The following is a 19,002-nucleotide window of genomic DNA, read 5'->3' as shown; positions in this document are numbered from 1 at the left end:
AGTTGGTTTAGCAGAATCAATATTTTTCAATGTTTCCGTTCCATCCTCAATGTTCAGAGTGAGAACAAAAACTGGTTAGAACAACATGAAAAATCAGTTAACTCCATTCCTTTTACATGGACAGCATTTAAGTATAATAAATTAAAAGGTTTGGAAAGCCAAAAGACCCAACATTTGTGTTTGTATTGTTTACATACACACACACAGGCTAAGGAATTTTGCTGTTTGTATAATTGTATAATAACATGTAGCCATGAAATGGCCCATAATTATTTACTGGAGGTTGTTATGATCAAAATAAGTCCAAATGAAATGTTACACATAGTTAAAAGAGTTAGCAGATTTTCCATTAAAATGCATTGACCTGCCCGCTAGAGGACAATTAGAGCTGTTGTCTTCTTATGGATCGAGATAACTGAATAAATCTATAGATTATGCCTGAAAATACTGTGTACATGCCATGTAGGTCTTGTGAAATGATGCAATAAATGAAATCATGCATGATGATTTCAGAATTCAATTAAATTGAATGGTTAGAGGAGGATGGGTTCCCCTTTGGAGTTGTGGTTCCTCTCAAGGTTTCTTCCTCTTGCTCTTAGGGAGTTTTTCCTTGCTACTGTCACCCTCGGTTTGCTCATTTGGGGCTTGGACACAAATTTTCTGCAAAGTTGCTGTTGCAAAAAGAGCTATATAAATAAATCTTGACTTAACTCTTGACTTGACTTAACTGAGTACACACCCTTATTAGAGATGACTGTTTCCGGTTGCATTTTTGTTCTGAGAAAAATACTGTTTGTTTTTGGTTTTCATTTTTGTTTCTTTGGACTGGTTCAGAGCCCTTGTAGATGTCATGGTATTTAGTTTTTGTGAGGTTTGGTAATTTGGGACTGATCTTTATTCAGTGTTTACTAATTAAACAGAGCAAATTTTGTGTGGCACTTTATAATGATAACAATAGAATATCGTCATAATGCCCTCCTTTAGTGGATATTACTATAATTCTCTTCCCTGTCAATCTTCTCCAGTATTTCTATATAGTGTTCAGCCATTCAGATGAACCTTAAGTTTCACTGAGATGGTCGGTAACTCTGAAAGGCTGGTTTGTTTTGGATTGTTGCATGGCCTACCACAGCATAAGTGAAGCAGTTACCTTTGGATTAGGAAACAACTGATGTATTGTTTGGTCGATATATCAACAAGATCATCAGCAGAAATCTTGATATAAAGCACTGACAATATGTTTTTGAATGAAATATAAGAAAGCAACAGCAGCTCATACTGTTGAGTGTTAATGAAATTTTTGTTTGAGAATTCAGCATTGTGAAAATTTATAATACCTGTTTTAAGGTTACATTTTAAGGTTTAAGGTTGTATTTGTATTAATCAAAACTGTTTCTGCTGTATATTTAAGGTTTCAATAACATGACAATGTAAAATTATAAAATATTGCTTATTATCGGTCAACACTTAAATCACCTCATTTGATATTTCATTTCATTATTACTTATTGAAGCAAATGGAGAAATTCTGTGGAAAGTGTGGATTCTAAACTTCTAATCAATTATGTGTCTAAGTGTAAAAGGATATATTTTATTATGATTTAAAGTTGATGAAAAGTTTGTGTTTCATGTAAAACAAAATTGTGTTTACATTTTTTGCCACATTTTGCTAATGTCTTGATATAGAAATAAACAGAAGAAGTGCAGAAGTGCAGACTTGAACCTGATGATACAGTGTAAATCAAATGTAAATGTAATCCATTATGCAGCTAGGTATTAATAACTCTAGACTATGTATTAATAACAGCTCTAAACTTGTAAGGGTTAATATTATGCAAAAATGCAGGGTCAGTGTTTGCTCAGCTCGGCTCCGTCTGATACTCTCAAGACTAAACTGTTTATACTGAGCTCATGGTTGGCGGGGGGTAGATAACTGAAACGGAAATCCAGAGGAAATTCTACTTCCCATTAAGGTTAAAGATAAGGTCGGATTAGGGCCGGACTTTGGTGGCTGTGAGTCATGAGGTGTTATTTCAAGAGAACGGTGTTTTCCATTCTCAGTTGGTGGGATGCACTTAAATCATCAGTACTAGAGATCACCGATCTAAAACCAGCCTTCAGTGTCAGGCCAATATCAGCACAAAATGCTGGATCAGTTCTTACAGGGGAAAAAAGAATGAATGACTGTGTATTTCCTCCTTTGAGTTAGTGGAGTTTTTGAGTAGTTTAAGCATGACGGCATACTTTTAGATGCTTATCTAAGAGAATTCCCTCAATTAAAAATAGTTCATTTTAAGCTTAGCAGTTTGTAAAGAAGAAACATCTAATTGGTACATGAAGAAAAAGGGGTGTTGTGCCATCTGTAGTCGTTACCTAAAGGGAAATTACACCATTTGTTTACAGTGGTGGTGATCGGAACCAGGGGTTGCGATGACTACAACACAAACATAGCCATTTTACTATCCCAAACCACCAATGAACCTACACGTCACCTGAGTTTTATATGTATTGTTGTAAATGGTAATAAAAGGAGAAATCTGAAAAAAAAAAATTTGGAAAGACTGGAAAACTGTATGTACCTCTCCACCAACAGTAGCTTTTTAAAATACATTTTAGACTAAAACCTTATTTTAAACTTCATTTTAAAAATCAGGCATCATAACTATTTTATGTAAAAACTTCCTGTGAGTGAACTTTTAAAGATATTAAAATCTTCAGATCTATGGTTCCTAACGCCACCACAGTGAACAGTTCAGACTCAATACGTTTCTCTGGAATTGAGCAAAAAACTCATCAGACCACTCAGAATTATTTTGTTTGCATCTTAACCGTCTAGTTATATAGAAAATTCAAAATATTTCATTACAAAGAGAGCATAATTAGTCCTGTTTAATTAGATTTAGATTTAAAACAGAACCTAGATCACACAGTCACAATTTTTGACCATTATTGTGACTGTGTGATCTAGGCCTGTTTTTAATAGACCATTTTATCTATGTTTTCACTTTTTCTGTGCTTAAGCTTGAATGCTCAGTGTTGCCAGACTGCCAGTTAGTTGTGGCTGTGTTGTACATAGCATAACATGGGTGTTTGTTTGCTTCTAAAATGTATTTAGTTTATTAGAAAGTAGTTTGAACAACATAAGTGATTTTTAGAGACAATAAAGGCAGATAATATCAGTACTAATAAGTCATTACAATTGGAGTTCTTACCAGTTTAGCTGTATCACAGCAGTACAGACTGAAGGGCTTAATTTGAAAACAGAACCATGATACATGTTACAAAAGTTTGTAAAATGTAAACCAAACAAAGAGAACTGATGAAAAATAAGAAAATTAAGAGGTAATTAACTGAAAACCAAACCACAAAGAATTATGGGTAACCCCGAGCCCCAGTGCAGCCAAGGTTTGTGTTATAAGTTTCTGTTTTAAAATGTGACCATAATGAACCGACAGTTATTTCTATCAGTAAATGTGGGACAGTTTCCCTGACCCAGATTAAGCTTAAGTCACTAAAAAGAATTTTTCAGTGATGGTTCACCATTTAGACTGCAGTTTACTCTGAGGCTAGGCTTAATCCATGTCTGGGAAAATGGCCGTTGAAGTATTAAATTAAAATATAAATATAACATCACATCAGCTGATATAAACACTTTATTGTAATATTTAGCCCTTAAATCGATACATTTCATACTAGTAGCAAGCAAAAACATTCAATCATGGGTTGTAACATTGCTAGTTTTGGATGATTTTGGCAAAGCAGTCAGTGCTATTGAAGGAAGAACTGTTTGAGAGCTGAAAGAGCCAGCTGAACTCAATCCCTGAAAGGAGCCTCAATTTTAAGACTAGTACAGAGATGACAGTTTTTTATAGAAGACTGCAACCATTTTCCCTGTGCTTATGCTCCAATTACATTGTGTACTTGTTAAAACATCTGTTACTGTTTTACTGTATGGTATCTACAATGCATTTATACAAAACATTCACATTGTTCAGAGGCCTCAAATGTTATATTGTAACTGCACGTTTAGTAAAGTAGTTACAAAAAGGAAATTAACACATAGAATGACACTTGGAAAGAGTGTTTTGCAACATGTTTTAATTGCTGAAACAGGAAATGTCTGTGTAAAGGGATGTTCCCAGTTTGACTGTTTGATGTAATATGTGATGTTTTTAAAGCAGAAGTTCCTTTAATGGCTGAATAGTAGAGCAACACATTCAGTACCACTCAAAAGGCTGAAAGGTTGAGTGTACTTGCTGGAGACTAGGCTTTTTCATAATTCACAGTGTCCTTTATCAAGCAGTGGGGAACCCTCAGTGCCCTCTAATGATTCCTGTGAAACAAAAAAAAAATACGTCTGTAATTTTTTAAGTTAACTTTTGTTTGGTAGTATCATGCTTGCTGGGTTTAAACTCTGCATGTTTTGTAGTAATACTCTTATTTGCATTGTTAATGTTTTTGTTAGAAACAAAGAGTTTTTGAACAGTCCAATGGAAGATTGTCCAATCAGGATTTTTACTTTACACTACTTTTAAAAGCCAAACAGATCTTTAAAAACCCTGTTATGACATGGTACAAACAAAGCTAAACTGGACCGGACCTGTTAGTCTTTTTATGCATAGCAAAAACGCAAACTGAAGATGAATATGAGTATGAGACTATATCACAGTAAGAGCTGGAGAATATGTCACTGCATACTGGAAGCTGACTTTAAATTGCGAAGAGAACGCCTTGACATTATAAATATGATATTGGCTCTTATTTGCCTGTGTTCAACAAGCAGCTCCTCTGTCTCTGCAGTCCACTGCATAAGTGCCTCTTCTCCTTTTTTCTCCACTCTTTTAGCTCTTTCGTTGACTGTTGCCTGAAGTGTTCGTTGAGTTGCATCACTGACCATCTTACATTGCAAGGCTTTTCAACATTTTGAGTCGCAAACATTTGACAAACATTTCTAAAAATAACTCACTCGGAAGGCTGAATAATTGGTTTGTTTCTCCTCTCACTTTACCAGATCATTCATTTTGTGAACTGATTAAGCCCCTTACGTGGTAATTCTCTGCAGCGTGTGAAAATATGTTGAAATTGGCAAATCAGGTTAAAAATCTTGTTGTGTAGGCCTAGATTAAGTAGATAGAGCCAAGTGACCCCTTCAATTGGTTAGGTCTTCAGGAGCTGAACTGAAGACCTAACATGTCAGATTAACCACTAACAGTATTAGGAACTGACAGTGGAATCAGATCTGTAAATACAAATTTTGTTGTAACATGGCAGCCACAAGAGCATTTGTTGGGTCAGGTACTGCTGTTCAATGATTAGTTCTGGTTAACAAAAGCCACGCCACCTGATCCCAAAGGTATTGGATGGACCTCCATCACTCCAGAGAACATAGTTCCACTGCTCACAGCCCAATTCTGGGGAGCTTTATACCCCTCTATCCTACGCTTAGCATTAGGTGTGGTGATCTTTACACATATGTACAGCTTCTCCAGAGCAAGCCATACTATTTCTATTTCCATACTATAAGGCTTTTCTATAAACATTATACACCTGTGTCAGTAATGGGTGCACCTTAAAGTAGCTGAATTCTCTACTGAAGATATTGTGTATTTAAAATGTACATGTATACATCAATATCATTATCCACCTCCAGGATGTTCGGGAACAAATATGCTAATAATTGCCATACCTTTAAATAATCTGTTGAAACTGCTTTTTTTTGTAGGCTCTGGATTGTGACCGGATGGTGTTGCAGAAAATGAAGAAGGCTGCCAAAGCCAAGCATGCCTCAGGTCAAGGTAAATTCACCCCTTCAGAATAATGACTTCTAATGGATTGAATTGTGCCTGGTTTCAAATAGCTCCTCAGACAACATGAAACAGCATCAAGGAAACGGCAGCTATTGTCAAAACAGGACCAGGCAACTACTTCCACCCTTTACAGGAACCAGCCAGTTTTTTTTAAAGGGATTTGTTCCAAAATGTATTATAGACCACTTTCAAGAATTTTCTTTTCTTTCATGATTACGTGTTGTTGGGAGTGGACTTTACACACACAGGAAATATCAGTGCTATACTATGAATAATTCCACCTTTATTAGTGTGATAAAATGTTTTCCATTATATATCAGCTGTTATTCTTTTCAGAATTTTGCTATATCCAAACTTGTTCCAAATAGATATACAGCATTTTTTAATGAAATTGGATGCTTTTCTTTTGGAGTCAGTTTTGTTGGATGACCACTCCTGGGAAGGGTAACAATGGTAATAAATTTCTACCTGACAGTGGATCAGTGAAGTCCACAATCGTCAGAAGTTGTTTTGGAATCTGTTCCACTAATGAGCATTGTTTTTTTTTGAGGTCCTTGGCATGCACTAACAAATGTGTGTAGTAAAGACCAGACTTTGATAGTGGAGACTCGGGTTGATATTTTTCAAAAATCACTTACAGATGATTGTTATTTGATTAATGGAAGCTCCTGAACCTAATTATCACCTATACCCAACTGATTATTCTAAAGGTTCACATACTTTTGCCAACCAAAATATACAAAGTTGGATTCCTTTGTTGAATAATTGAATGAAAATTATATATTTGTTTGTTATTTGTTTTATTGGGTTCTCGTCTTGTATTTAGGTTAGGCTAGATCAAGCTTGTGCAGAAATTGACATAATGCTAAAGGGTTCACAAACTTTGAGGCAGATTGGAACAAAACCTCATGTCTCCAAAATGATAACTTTACAGGTTGTTCTGACAACAGCAATATAGTAATTTCCACTGTTGTCTCTAAAAGACAACTGGGCATTTTTGCTTTTTTCTGAAGGAATAACTAGCACGTGTAATTTTCTTAGAAGAATATAAACAAAAGTGCAATAGTTCTATTGAAAGTAAAGAAAAATGTAAACTATATGGCTCCATCTCAGTATTAAGTGACCTGGGATTTACACGTTCATCTACAGTCTGATTATGTGTTTGAATATAAAATGTGCCTCTTACTTTCCAACTAAAATGAGTGAAAGATCTTCCAATGTAGCTCATTCACTTCAAGCAAACTGCAAAATCCACAACTGAATAGAGGTGGACTGTACAACCAAATAGAGGTGCAGATTAGTAGCTATTAACATCCCTACAGAGCGAGTTATTTGTTTTGCTCGTTCAGAATCTGCACGTAGCTGCTGCTTGAGTCCTGATGGGAGAAGTAGCTGCTGAGAATTGTGTTTTCTCAAACAGCTTCCTATTCTCCAGCTTCTTATAAAAACTTTTCGTTATATATAAAAGACTGAACTTAGGAGTTGCTTGCAAGAAGCTTAGAATAAATATCCCTGTAGAATCCTTTTAAAAACTGAAAGCAAGTCTGTGACAAAGGCACACAAAATACTGAAATATCTGTTAAATATGTTTTCTGCTTTTTTCTGACAATAAAAAATAAATAACTTGTACTTCAGGGCCATTTTGACTGGAAATCTAATATATGAAGGGGTGGCCTCTGACTTTTGCATGGTACTGTACATTTAAACATATTCAAGTATGTAAAAGTAAAAAAGTAAATGTTTTAACAAATAAATGAAAAACTGTTTGCTGGCATGATACATGGTGGTGTGGTGTTCTCACACAAAGAAAAATTAGCACAGATGTGAGCAGTTTTATTTTACACAAATATGAATTTGGTTGAATGTTTTTATGAAAACAATAAATTATGATTGACAGACAAAAAGCAGAAAGAATCTCCTGGCCTTTGCAAAGTACTTTTTTTTCTTTTGGAAATCTAGTTGACTAAAATGTTCATATTCAATTTTATTAATACATGATGGAAATATACATTTTTCATTAATACGCAATAATTTTACAAATCTTGCAAAATTAACCTAGTGTATAGTAATAAAGTACCATTACTCAAGTATTCTCCACCCCTGCTAATCACTAACTGCCACATCATTGCTTCAGTAGCTGCCCAAGTTTGAATTCAACAGGTTTTCTTTTCTTTGCCAAACACAGGAAAACATGCTGAAATTATTGTCTGTGATAACTGTTCATGTGACAGAGATGCAGCAGATAGAGATTAGGTTGGAAAATCTGGACTATTCCTTTAACAAATGTTTTGACTCGTGTCATGTCAGAATGAATGTGATTTGTCAGCATCTCATGTTTATTAAGTAAAAATATGCACTGTTGTACACATCCCTGTAGACCACATAACACATCTGGAGCTGTACATCAACTCCATGGAGAAGCTGGCTGTAAATTTCCGGAATAATGGAGAGCAGGAAGTGGCCTCTGCCTTTAATAAGTTTGCTGAGTTCTCCAAAGAGCTGTTGACACCGGTGAAGAACTTGGTGAGTCGCTGGGGATGGAGAGCAGTTTAGAGGACTACTTTACAGATAAATCCAGTGTACACAGTTTTCTACTTTACCAAATACAGTAGATCTGCCAAGACATTTTTGGTGGCTGAGGTTTGCTTTGTTAGCTTTGCATTGGAACTACAAGACTCCAGCTGGTCTTGTAAGTACAAGACTTACAAGTAATGTCAGCTTATAGAAGTACAGTGCATGAGTTTCAGTTACTTATTACTTCTGGTAGCTCCAGTGTAAAACTTCAGCAAAGCAAACTTCAGACACCAAACGTGTCTTGGCTGATGTACTACTTTTGGGATAATTTTTTTTTACTAATTGTTCCTTGTTAGTTATGTTAGTAACTAATGTTAGTTACCTACAGATACAAACTACATTTTTTTTTTGCTATTCCTGGTGATAACAGGGACTTCTAAATATTAAGTAAATGTTCCTTTTTTTTGAGACATTGGCTGTTATAACGATGCCTTACATTTCACCATCTTCCTTCCTGCAGTTAAAGAGCATGCTGCACAACATCAACTTCTTCCTGGACTCACTGGTAAAAGGGGATTTGAAAGAGGTTAAAGGTGTAAGTTTATGAATTGAAGTCACATGCAGTGAATGTCTTTGGTGTCTTTCCAAAATGTCACATGTCTGTTATTGTGTGTGGTTTTACGGTTGTGTGTAAAGGTCATTGTGTCTAACAGAAAGACAGCACCAGTTTGCTTGGATCCACGTGATTGAATGTATGTTTTTCCTAATTTAAAAGACAAATTTTACTTATATATACCCCGACAAGCTTAAACATTATGCCCAGATACGTACTACCGAATTGGGAATTTTTCCAGTGGGTCAGTCGTGTTAGAGCTGGTCTTTTTCCCCAATCATATGTTTATTTATTTATTTATTTAGCTGTTGTAGGACGAAAACCTTGTATCTCCAAAATGATAACTTTACAGGAGAAGGAAAAAGCATACTTTATTTTTAATGTGAGGTTTTCTTCCGACAACAGTGTTATATATACAAATATACAAAAGGTCATTTTAGCAGCAGCGACATGTATTTGATATATTGCAAGGCATATCGCAATGGCAGTATCATCACAGTACTTTCAGTCCACTGTCAATCCAATGTACTGTCAATCCACAGTGCAGTTTTGAGTAATGTTACTGTAACTTGTTTCTTTGTCATTAGATGACTAAAATCTCACTTTCTTGCTCCTTTTTTTCCCACAGGACCTGAAGAAGCCGTTTGATAAAGCTTGGAGGGATTATGAGAATAAATTGTGAGTGCTTGTTCTTCTGATGGTTTATTTGAATTTTATTGTGTTATTTCTGTATAAAACTGCTGACTGTGTCATGGTCCTACAAAACTGTTCCCTGGATGTTAATAAACTAAAAGATGACTGTGAGCCCAGGGATTTTTTTTTTACTTTGATTTATTAGACAAGAATATCATTACACAAGTTGGCCAAACAAGGCAAAGGAAAAGGAAACATTTGCCTGTCCCTAAGGAGCAGAAAAAGAGGCTGTTAAAGGAAAAAAAGAGTTTTTCTTGTGTCCATTACAGCAACTGAGCTACTGAGCTGTACACTGTGCCTCCTTCTACAATGTGCAAGCTGTACACTGAGGGTCTAGTTTGTTATGTCCACCTACCTCAGGGGTGTTAAGCTCAACCAGTAAATGGACCATATTAAAAAAACTCAACAAATCTGTGGGTGAAAGAAACTAGCCATTGATAATTCAAAATATGCAAAAAACTTTAGCAGTAAAATACAGACACTTGACTATTAGCTGTCGAAATATTACATAGACAGTTAAATTTTCAAAATTTAAATGTGCTCAGGTGTTCGGTCTTTTAAGCCTACCTATTTGCTTGAACTAGACACCTAGCATCCTTTCTTTGCTGCAAGTTCATTAAGACTTGGGCTCAATTTCTGAGCTGCTGAGCAAATGTTAAGTGTTTATATTGGTTAAACTGCAGCTGAAATGCATTTGGTGATGTGACTGGTGTGAAATTGTGTAGAATTGTGTAGAACTGACGTGTATCCGCTGTCTCATAGATTGTTGTTGGGGAAGGAGAGTCAGTGCACACATTGCGTTGCAGTGCATGCTGGGGACTGTAGTGCAGCACATTGTGAAATGGGCTAATAATAATCGAAAATTAAAATAGTATTGCGGGCCAGATAGGATTGTGTCGCAGGCCTGATCTGGCCTTTAACACATGGGACCTACCTTGTAACTACACTCACTGGCAATTTCATCAGAAACACCAACCATATACCTTGTAGGGTTATAGTTAAAGACTGTAGTTCAACTGTTGCTGCACAGTTTATCATCACTCTCTACCCCAATCTTCAATGGAAAGGGACCACCATAGGACCACTGCAGGCCAGGTATAACTTGAGGGGTGGATCATTCTCAGCACAGCAGTCACACTGACATGGCAGCAGCATGGTAGTTTGTGTGGTACTGGTACGAGTGTGTCAGGCGCTGTGACTTGTGACTTCTGTTGAACTGTCGCACAGCACTGAAATCCATTGAAGGACCATATAACCTCTGGATGCCAGGTTGCACAGTGTATTGCTTGTTAATCATTATTGCGATGTTGGCTATGGCAATGTCAACATCAAAGAAGGCTGCAATATATAAACAACAATTTTTTACTGTGAGCTGTGAGCATCCTGACCAGTCACAATTCCAGATGAGTGTTTCTGTAGCTGTTGAATCACTACCAATACTGATGTTGAAGCTTTGAGTATCGGCCATTACTAGTATCAAATTGAAACATTTCACTTAGTAGTCTGTCATGCACAAACTACTCAAACACTGTGTTTGTGGTGATGATATGAGTATATCAGGTGATGGTGTTGATGTTTTTACACATGTAAATGTCACTGCTAGGTTGAAAGTAGAGCCTGACTGCTATATCAGCTGATGGCTATATTGGCTGATAACATCGTTTGATATTAACGACCCGTGGATTTTATGCATATCAGCTGATGATGCTGCTTGTAGCACACCGACAATTAGAGCTTTTTTAGGTGTGGCATTGTCAGGATTTAAACTCACAAACTCCTGATGATAATGCAAAATCACATAAAGTTGTGCCACTGGCCAGCTCAGTTTGAAGTATTTTCTGTTTAACGAAATGACAGCAATACAGGCTGAACTGGTAAATCTGAACACAAAACACAGTGTCATGGTATGAATTACAAAAGTGCTACAAAAAACATATAAAATCCAAAATATTATTACACAAAATACTTTTTCATGAGGAGAACAAATGAAAAATAAGTGGCGATAAACAGAGCATAAGTGCAAGGCTGCAATTATATAAGTGCAAGGCTACAATTATATTATTTTAAACTGTGGCTTTATGTTGTTTAATTCAGTTGACGAAATGTGATAATTGATAAATGATTCACATCAGTCAGTAAAGCATTGTTTAACTAAAACTATTAACGAGAAATAGAAAATTATATTGGGTGATATAAAAAGTATTTGGAATGTTTAGCCCTCTAAAATCAATATCGACCGCAAAATTTTCATATCAGTCTTTGTTGAGAGTTGTCCACTGCTTAAAAATACTGGAGGGGTTTCTTGTGGGCAGTGACCTTGTGTAGTGGTCTTTTTGCATTGATGAATGGGCTGTAGCCGAGGCTGATTAATTGTCCAGAAACAAATGAGTTACAGTCAGTAAGTGGAAACCTTTGAAATGCACTGACACAATATCTAGACACCTCTTCTAATTAGTGAATTTGGCTACTTTAAGGTGTACCCATTGCTGACACAGGCATTCAGGTGCACACGCTCAGCTTGGCACTCCATAGAAAAGAATTGCCAAATCAATTGAACACCCTGAAGCAACCACAAATGAGCCTAAGATCTCCATATCCAGTGCCACTGTCTGAAACTAGAGTGATTAAGGTCCATTCAAGACTATTGGGATGAGTTTGAGTGCTGTTTTTATCCAGAACTAGTTTTTCAACAGCAGTCCATGACCTAAAGCTCATGTAGCTGAATGCAACTCACGTCAACATCCACTGTAAAGCCTTTCCAGAAAAGTACAGGCTGTTACTTCAGCAAAGGGGGACAAACTCCCTATTAATACCCTTGATTTCAGAAGAAAGCATGTGAGGTTCTTGTAAGCCCTGTGTGCCTTGACTTCCCTCTTTAGCTGATTTGTCTGTGATATCTAGTCTTATGATCAGCACACTTACTTCCCATGTAATTTGAAAAGATGAGGAAATATTTCAAATTGAAACTAAAAGACTGAACTTCCTTTCAAAACGTACATTACAGCTTACATTGCAGTTTGTGTTTACCAGTTTTGAACAAAACAGTTTGATTAAGTTTGAGATTAATATCCCTCCCATCATATTTAAAATATTTATACTGTTATCAGTAAAAAAAATAGATGTTAAATTAGACAATACCAAACATACAGTCTATTACACGATTGGAGCTGGATTTGTTTTTCAAAAGGAAACTATCAAATGTAAAGAATGGGATTTGCTTGGCTAGTGGGTTAATGTATCTGTGTGATTTCCACAAATTCTCGCAGACCCTACAATTTGAAAATGTCGTGACCAATGTTAAAAGTTACAAACTCAGAAAAATGATAATATAGACATCTCTTTATATGGTGAGAATTTAGACTGACTTCAGCAGTTTTAGATAACAGCTAAAAATGACTTTTTTCTTACACTGCTATAGCAGAAGTGAGCAGTTGGTTACTGTTAGCCTGGAGTACAAGCATGTAGTCATTAAATCCTCCAGAAGTGAACAGTTTTCCTTGCATCAATATAGAACAAGGCAGTAAATAACGGTTCTGGTAACAGTAACCAGAGACCGCAGTATCAGCCGATATTATTAGCCAGCTAAAATAGTTGTTTTGGCCTAGTTGAGAGGTCATAGCCCAGATGTTCACCTCAGCATTGTACTATGATACGCAGTAATAAAAGCAATACACTGCTAATATACACAATATACAGCTAATTACACAGGCAGATCCGGTCAGTAATCACTTAAACTGCAGAACAAGCCCACATAAAACTAATCCAGCTCCAACAGAGCGATAGATGTACACTTTTACTCCTTTAAATCCACTGTGGTGTCAGATGTGTTGTTGTGTTGTCTCTCTCGAAAGCACTAAGATAGAGAAAGAGAAGCGTGAGCTGGCGAAGCAGTATGGGATGGTGAGAACGGAAGTGAGTGGAGGAGAGATCGCAGAAGAGCTGGAGAAAGAACGCAGGATGTTCCAACTACAGATGTGTGAGGTGAGAAATCAGCTTCATAACACACTAATACACACATATACAGTATAGACGCACACCCAGCTACATGTTTTTAAACAGAATGTCAGAACATGGGCTCATACATATGTCCCTTATGTTGTAGTGTATGTAAAAAAAAAAAAGGTAATATAATTTAGTGACACTTTTTTGTGACATTTTTGTCATCATTTATACAACTGAAATAAACAGTAATGCAGTTTTATCTTATATGGAAAAGGAAAGTACACTCCTACATATATCACCTCTTCAAACATGAGAAAATGAAATCAAGTGCTAATGATTAGAACACTGTTAGAGAATATCTTGAAGGAACTTGTCTTTTTTAAACCTCAGATATCTGGTCTGGTTTCCTCCTTATTATTGGAGTGTGTGGTTTTTTCATGCCTAGAACAAAAGAGCTCTGAAGCCTTCAGAAATAAGATTGCAGATGCCTATGAGTATGGGAAGGGGTGTAAAAAGATATCTAAATTATTGGAAATCAATCATTTCAGTGTTTGGAAGATTATCTACAAGTTGAAAAGATTTAAATCAGTTACCAGTTACTGAGGCTGGGGTGTACTTTGATGACAAAAATTACATCTGAGTTCATTTTTTTAAATAAATGATTGCAAAGTCAAACTTCCATTGTTGTTTGTTCTATTAAATAATGTGTATCTATACATAGATTTGTGCAAAGACCTTTGAGTAGATCAAGTCCACCTGATAGTGGTCTAAACCTAAGCTTCAATGGAAGAGATTGGCAGACATAAAATCACTACTTATTGTATTAGTATTATTTGTATTTATTGTAACATTAGTGAATTTCTAAGAAAATAAATTATTTTTTCAATCTAATTTTTTCAGCTACCTAAAACTTTTGCTAATGGAGGAAATGCCCCCCTTAAGAATGTGCATTTACTGTTAAGCGACACTTTTTTATAGCACAAAAAAAGAAATTCCACTACTGGAACAAGAAGCCCCCCTACCTAGGAAAAGTAGGCCCCCTTGTGAATCATGTGTGAATTTGTCATATGGGTTTACAGAATGTAGAATCTTTTTTAATGTATTTATAATCTTTGTACGGTATTATTCAAAAACAATAACAAGAAGAATAATATAAACAAAGCCATAGCATTCAACATTGTGTGTATGTTTTTTGTGCTTAATATTATTATTAGACATGACAGAACAGATCAGATAACTCTGCTGAACTGCAAAACTCACATACAAACTCACACCTCCAGCAAAGGTAAAGGTAAAGCTGATATCTCCAGTGAACAGAGCTGTGTCTTTATGATGAAAGTCTAACTAAATAATATTTTTGGGGCAGTATACTATACTGTGTCTGTGGGGATCTCAAAGTTTCATTATCAAAGAAAAAAAATAATTTTAAAACCAAGTATATTGCTCTGTCCTCAGCCCCTTCGTATTCATACATTTGAAACAATTTTTCTCATACGACTTAAAAAAACACAGATCACTATTTTCCAATGACAATAAATTATGTAAACTGACCCCAAAAATAAATCCCAGGAATGCAGCCATCAGGATGAAATTTCAGAATAAATTAGACCATAGATGTTAGTAAATGTGTCAAGACTACATTTGGCTCCATCATTTGTTCAAGAGAGAAAAAATGTGGAGGGGGGGGGCACATTATATATATTGTCACAGTCTAAGGAAAAACATGTATCTACAAAATAGTTACGTCGCTTGTGTTGACAAAAATGACAAAAATGGAGATACTTATTTTTCTTTGGACAGCGACGATATGTAGGTACCTGTATGTATTATATTACTTTACAAAGGGTTAAGGCTTCTCTCTAAGTGATGTGTAAAGCTATTTATCTGGACAGCATGCATTCCTTTGTTTGAAAAAACACTAACAGTAGAATAAATAAAAATGAGCAATACATTGTGATTTTATATGGTAGATTAACCATTTCCAGAGCTCTCCTTGAGGAAGCTCAGTATTTACAGTTACCGCCAATGCCTAGTGTCTGTAACAGAGCCTTATTATTTCTGTGTGTCCTGCAGGAGTAAAATCTTTTAAAGCCTCTCATTATATTCACTGCATCACACACATGCTGAGTGAATTAGGATTAGGATTTGTTTCATTCATCTAATCTGTGTGTGTTGTATTTGTCATTTCTCTGTATATGCAAATTGTATGTTCATTAATTCAGTTGATGGAGAATGTCAGTATGCAGGGAAAATAGAGAATGGTCTTGTATTTTAAATTCTAATGGTAATGCTTTTTAACTGGAGTGGCTCAGTATTTAACTTGAGATGGATGTTTCCACCTATTTTTCCTTCTCAAACAGTACCTCATCAAAGTGAATGAAATAAAAACCAAGAAAGGTGTGGACCTGCTGCAGAATCTCATCAAGCACTACCACTCTCAGTGCAAGTAAGATGCATAACACCTCCAATTTTTATTCTTTTGTAGAGATTAGGGATCCACACATTCAGGATTCATTCCGATATAATATATTTTTAAAATATAAAGACTGGGATTAGATTTATCTGGATTAGTATTACAGAAAAAATCAAATTTACAGTTGTATACAAAAGTTTGGGCAAACCTTGTCAAATTAATGTTTTATTGATTGAAAATAAATGCACATTCTCTACAGAGAACACACATCTGCACATTTTGATGCATAATTACTGCTGAATTTAACATTTTGGGGGGAAAAACATAAAATATGGCCTGTGCAAATGGCACATTTAAATATTTTATGTCTTATGTCATGTGGCTTTATGTCATTCTAGAGCAACTTATAGAGTCAGAACTGTTCACAATGATGGCGATATGAACCAGATGTCAGAAGCATTGAATTTCTCCAAAAGCTCCCTCACAGAAAGTTATTACATGAATTAGTTATGGATATGCTGCCTGGTGCTTGAGACATTGTTTTATGATAGTTTCGAGATAAGATTTTGGCCTAAAATGTATTTTTTTAAATATATTCATGGCTATAAGGCAAAGGCAAATATTTTACCACTATTTTAACACCATCAACATTACATATAGAAACTTAGAAAAAGTAGGTTAACCAATAGTTTGGGATAGTATATAAAGGGGCTATATTTTATTTACATTGTTATCTCTGGTTTGTTTCACCACCACTGTAAAGAAAGAGTTGGTAAATTTCTCTACAGTGAACCATTTCACATCAAACCACTCTGAATGACTTTGTTTATATGATTGAATTACGCAGACATTTCAAAAAATCTGAGGAATTCCTCTTTAAGGCTACAGTCAAAAAAGGGTCAGATGTGTTGCTGTTCCACTGTTAACTGGGTCTAACTTCAGGTTAACTCTGAATGATGACACATGTACAGTGGAAAAAAACACATGAATTCTGATCTGATCATTCTCATTGAGGTCGAATGGCCACAAACTGGGTATCTGATTCAGGACCACACATGAAAGTGACTCAGTTCGAATTTGCAAAGATGAGATTTGCATGTCCACACAGCTCTGAAAACGTTAGATCTGTGTCACGTTAAAGGAAAACATCATAAGAATACTACTATAGTGATGAATTTTTTTAAATGATCATTTATGATATTACCATTCATTCCTTATCCATACTCTTAGAAACCCCTACCTTGTGCTTCCCACACTGGCCACTTTATTAGCCTCTTTCTGCAGGCCCTACTAGTAGCCAAGAGAATGGAAATCGACTTGGCTATTTTTCATTAATATAACCAAATACAAATATTGTAGTTCATAACTGTTATCAGATCAGAGCTTCTAGTGAGCAATGAGAGGTGAAAGAGGAGGTGAACCCACTCCTGTGAATGCCCCAACAAAACCAAAAATCCAGTATGCTTTTGGTTTTATAGACCATACACATTTCTATCAAAAGTTATTGAAGAAAAACAATGCATAGTATAACCAAGGAACCTCCTCTAAAACATGAGAGACATTTCATTTTGTAACTCCTGTGAAAGTGGGGAGGAAATCCCTGTCATGTGCTCCCCCCATTGTCCACTTCATTAGAGACCCCTTTCTGGCCACTGAATAAGTTTTATCTTATAGATTTACTATATAGATGTACAATCACAGTCTATAGCCTATCTGTCCAAAATATCCACCAACCACAAATATCCAGCCAAGAGTGGCTCTGTGCTTAGAAACTGACCACTAGAGATGCAAATTGTGCCTCAACAGAGGGGCTACAGTCTCTAACAGTACATCAACAGGGTGGAGCCACAAGGGAGTTCTAATAAAGTGGCTGGGGAGTGTAGGCCTGTATGTGTATTGAAATAGTAAATAGTAGCATGTACTGCAGTCCAAGTTTTGCATGAACAGCAATATTATAACAGTAATGACACCCGTGTTGTGTTTGGTGGCTGCGCTGCTGGATAGTTTTAGAGTGCCTTGTGTGTGGGCATGTGATTGATGCTTCGAGCGTTGTGTATGCATGTGGTTCTCTAGATTCTCCCATACTCGTTCGAGGCCATTGTGCTGCATTGTATTTCATTTGGAACGAGAGAAGAGAGAGAAGGAAAGGGGGAGATAAAGAGAGAGGCTACAGCATAAACAGTAAATCAGTGGTGCTGACTGTGATGAAGTTGTTCAAAAAGAGTAATCCATTACAAGTAACTAATTACTTCTCTCAAAATGTAAATGGATTACTTTACTCATTACTTCCTGCGGGGATGCAAATTTGGTCCGACAGGTTGCCGGGGACCAACATTAAGATGCTAAGATAGCAGCAGATGTTGGTCCAAAATGCATATGTGTCCCTCAGTGTTAAAGGTGTGCATACCACCACCATATCATGACTGACATGTTGCATTTGGAATTAGTGTATTTACATAAATTAGTAAAGTTGATAAGGTAAAATGAAAATTTTAAATATCTCTTCTTTGTGCTGTTTTCATGTACAATTTCCAAAAAAGTTGGGATGCTGTGCAAAATGTAAATAAAACAAAATGTAATGAGTCATTTAAACCCTACATTTAATTGAAAATAGCACAAAGACAACATATCAAATGTTGAAACTGAGAAATGTTATTGTTCTTTGAAAAATATATGCCCATTTTGAATTTGATGACAACAACACGTTTCAAAAAAGTTGGGACGGGGGCAACAAAAGGCTCATAAAGTTGTGTGATGCTAAAAAAACACCTGGTGGTTAATTGGCAACAGGTCAGTAACATCATTGGGTATAAAAAGAGCATCACAGAGAGGCTGAGTCTTTCAGAAGTACAGATGAGGAGGGTTTCACCACTCTGTGAAAGACTGCGTCAGCAAATAATGCAACAGTTCAAGAACAACATTTCTCAACATAAATAGCAAAAAACTGGGATATGGGTATGCAAGGGACAAGGCCAAAAAACAGTATTTGCTAACCATGATCTTTGGTCCCACAGACAGCAC

General features: G+C 36.0%; 1 protein-coding gene across 3 annotated transcripts in view; it reads left to right on the top strand.

Annotated features, from left to right (window-relative positions):
- The window catches only part of unm_sa1614 (un-named sa1614), a 94,464-nt gene that overhangs the window by 16,964 nt on the left and 58,498 nt on the right, over positions 1–19,002 (top strand). For all 3 annotated transcript variants that reach the window (XM_036559292.1, XM_036559293.1, XM_036559291.1), the window contains exons 2-7: positions 5,722–5,794; positions 8,184–8,329; positions 8,841–8,915; positions 9,562–9,611; positions 13,478–13,607; positions 15,929–16,014. In XM_036559292.1, coding sequence (XP_036415185.1) covers positions 5,722–5,794; positions 8,184–8,329; positions 8,841–8,915; positions 9,562–9,611; positions 13,478–13,607; positions 15,929–16,014 — 560 coding nt within the window. The remainder of the gene's footprint in view (positions 1–5,721; positions 5,795–8,183; positions 8,330–8,840; positions 8,916–9,561; positions 9,612–13,477; positions 13,608–15,928; positions 16,015–19,002) is intronic.

The sequence above is a fragment of the Colossoma macropomum genome, unplaced genomic scaffold (assembly GCF_904425465.1).
Source record: "Colossoma macropomum unplaced genomic scaffold, Colossoma_macropomum, whole genome shotgun sequence".
NCBI classification, from domain to species: Eukaryota; Metazoa; Chordata; class Actinopteri; order Characiformes; family Serrasalmidae; genus Colossoma; species Colossoma macropomum.
Note: the sequence above shows the minus strand (reverse complement) of the source record. Positions and strands in the feature narration are given on the sequence as shown.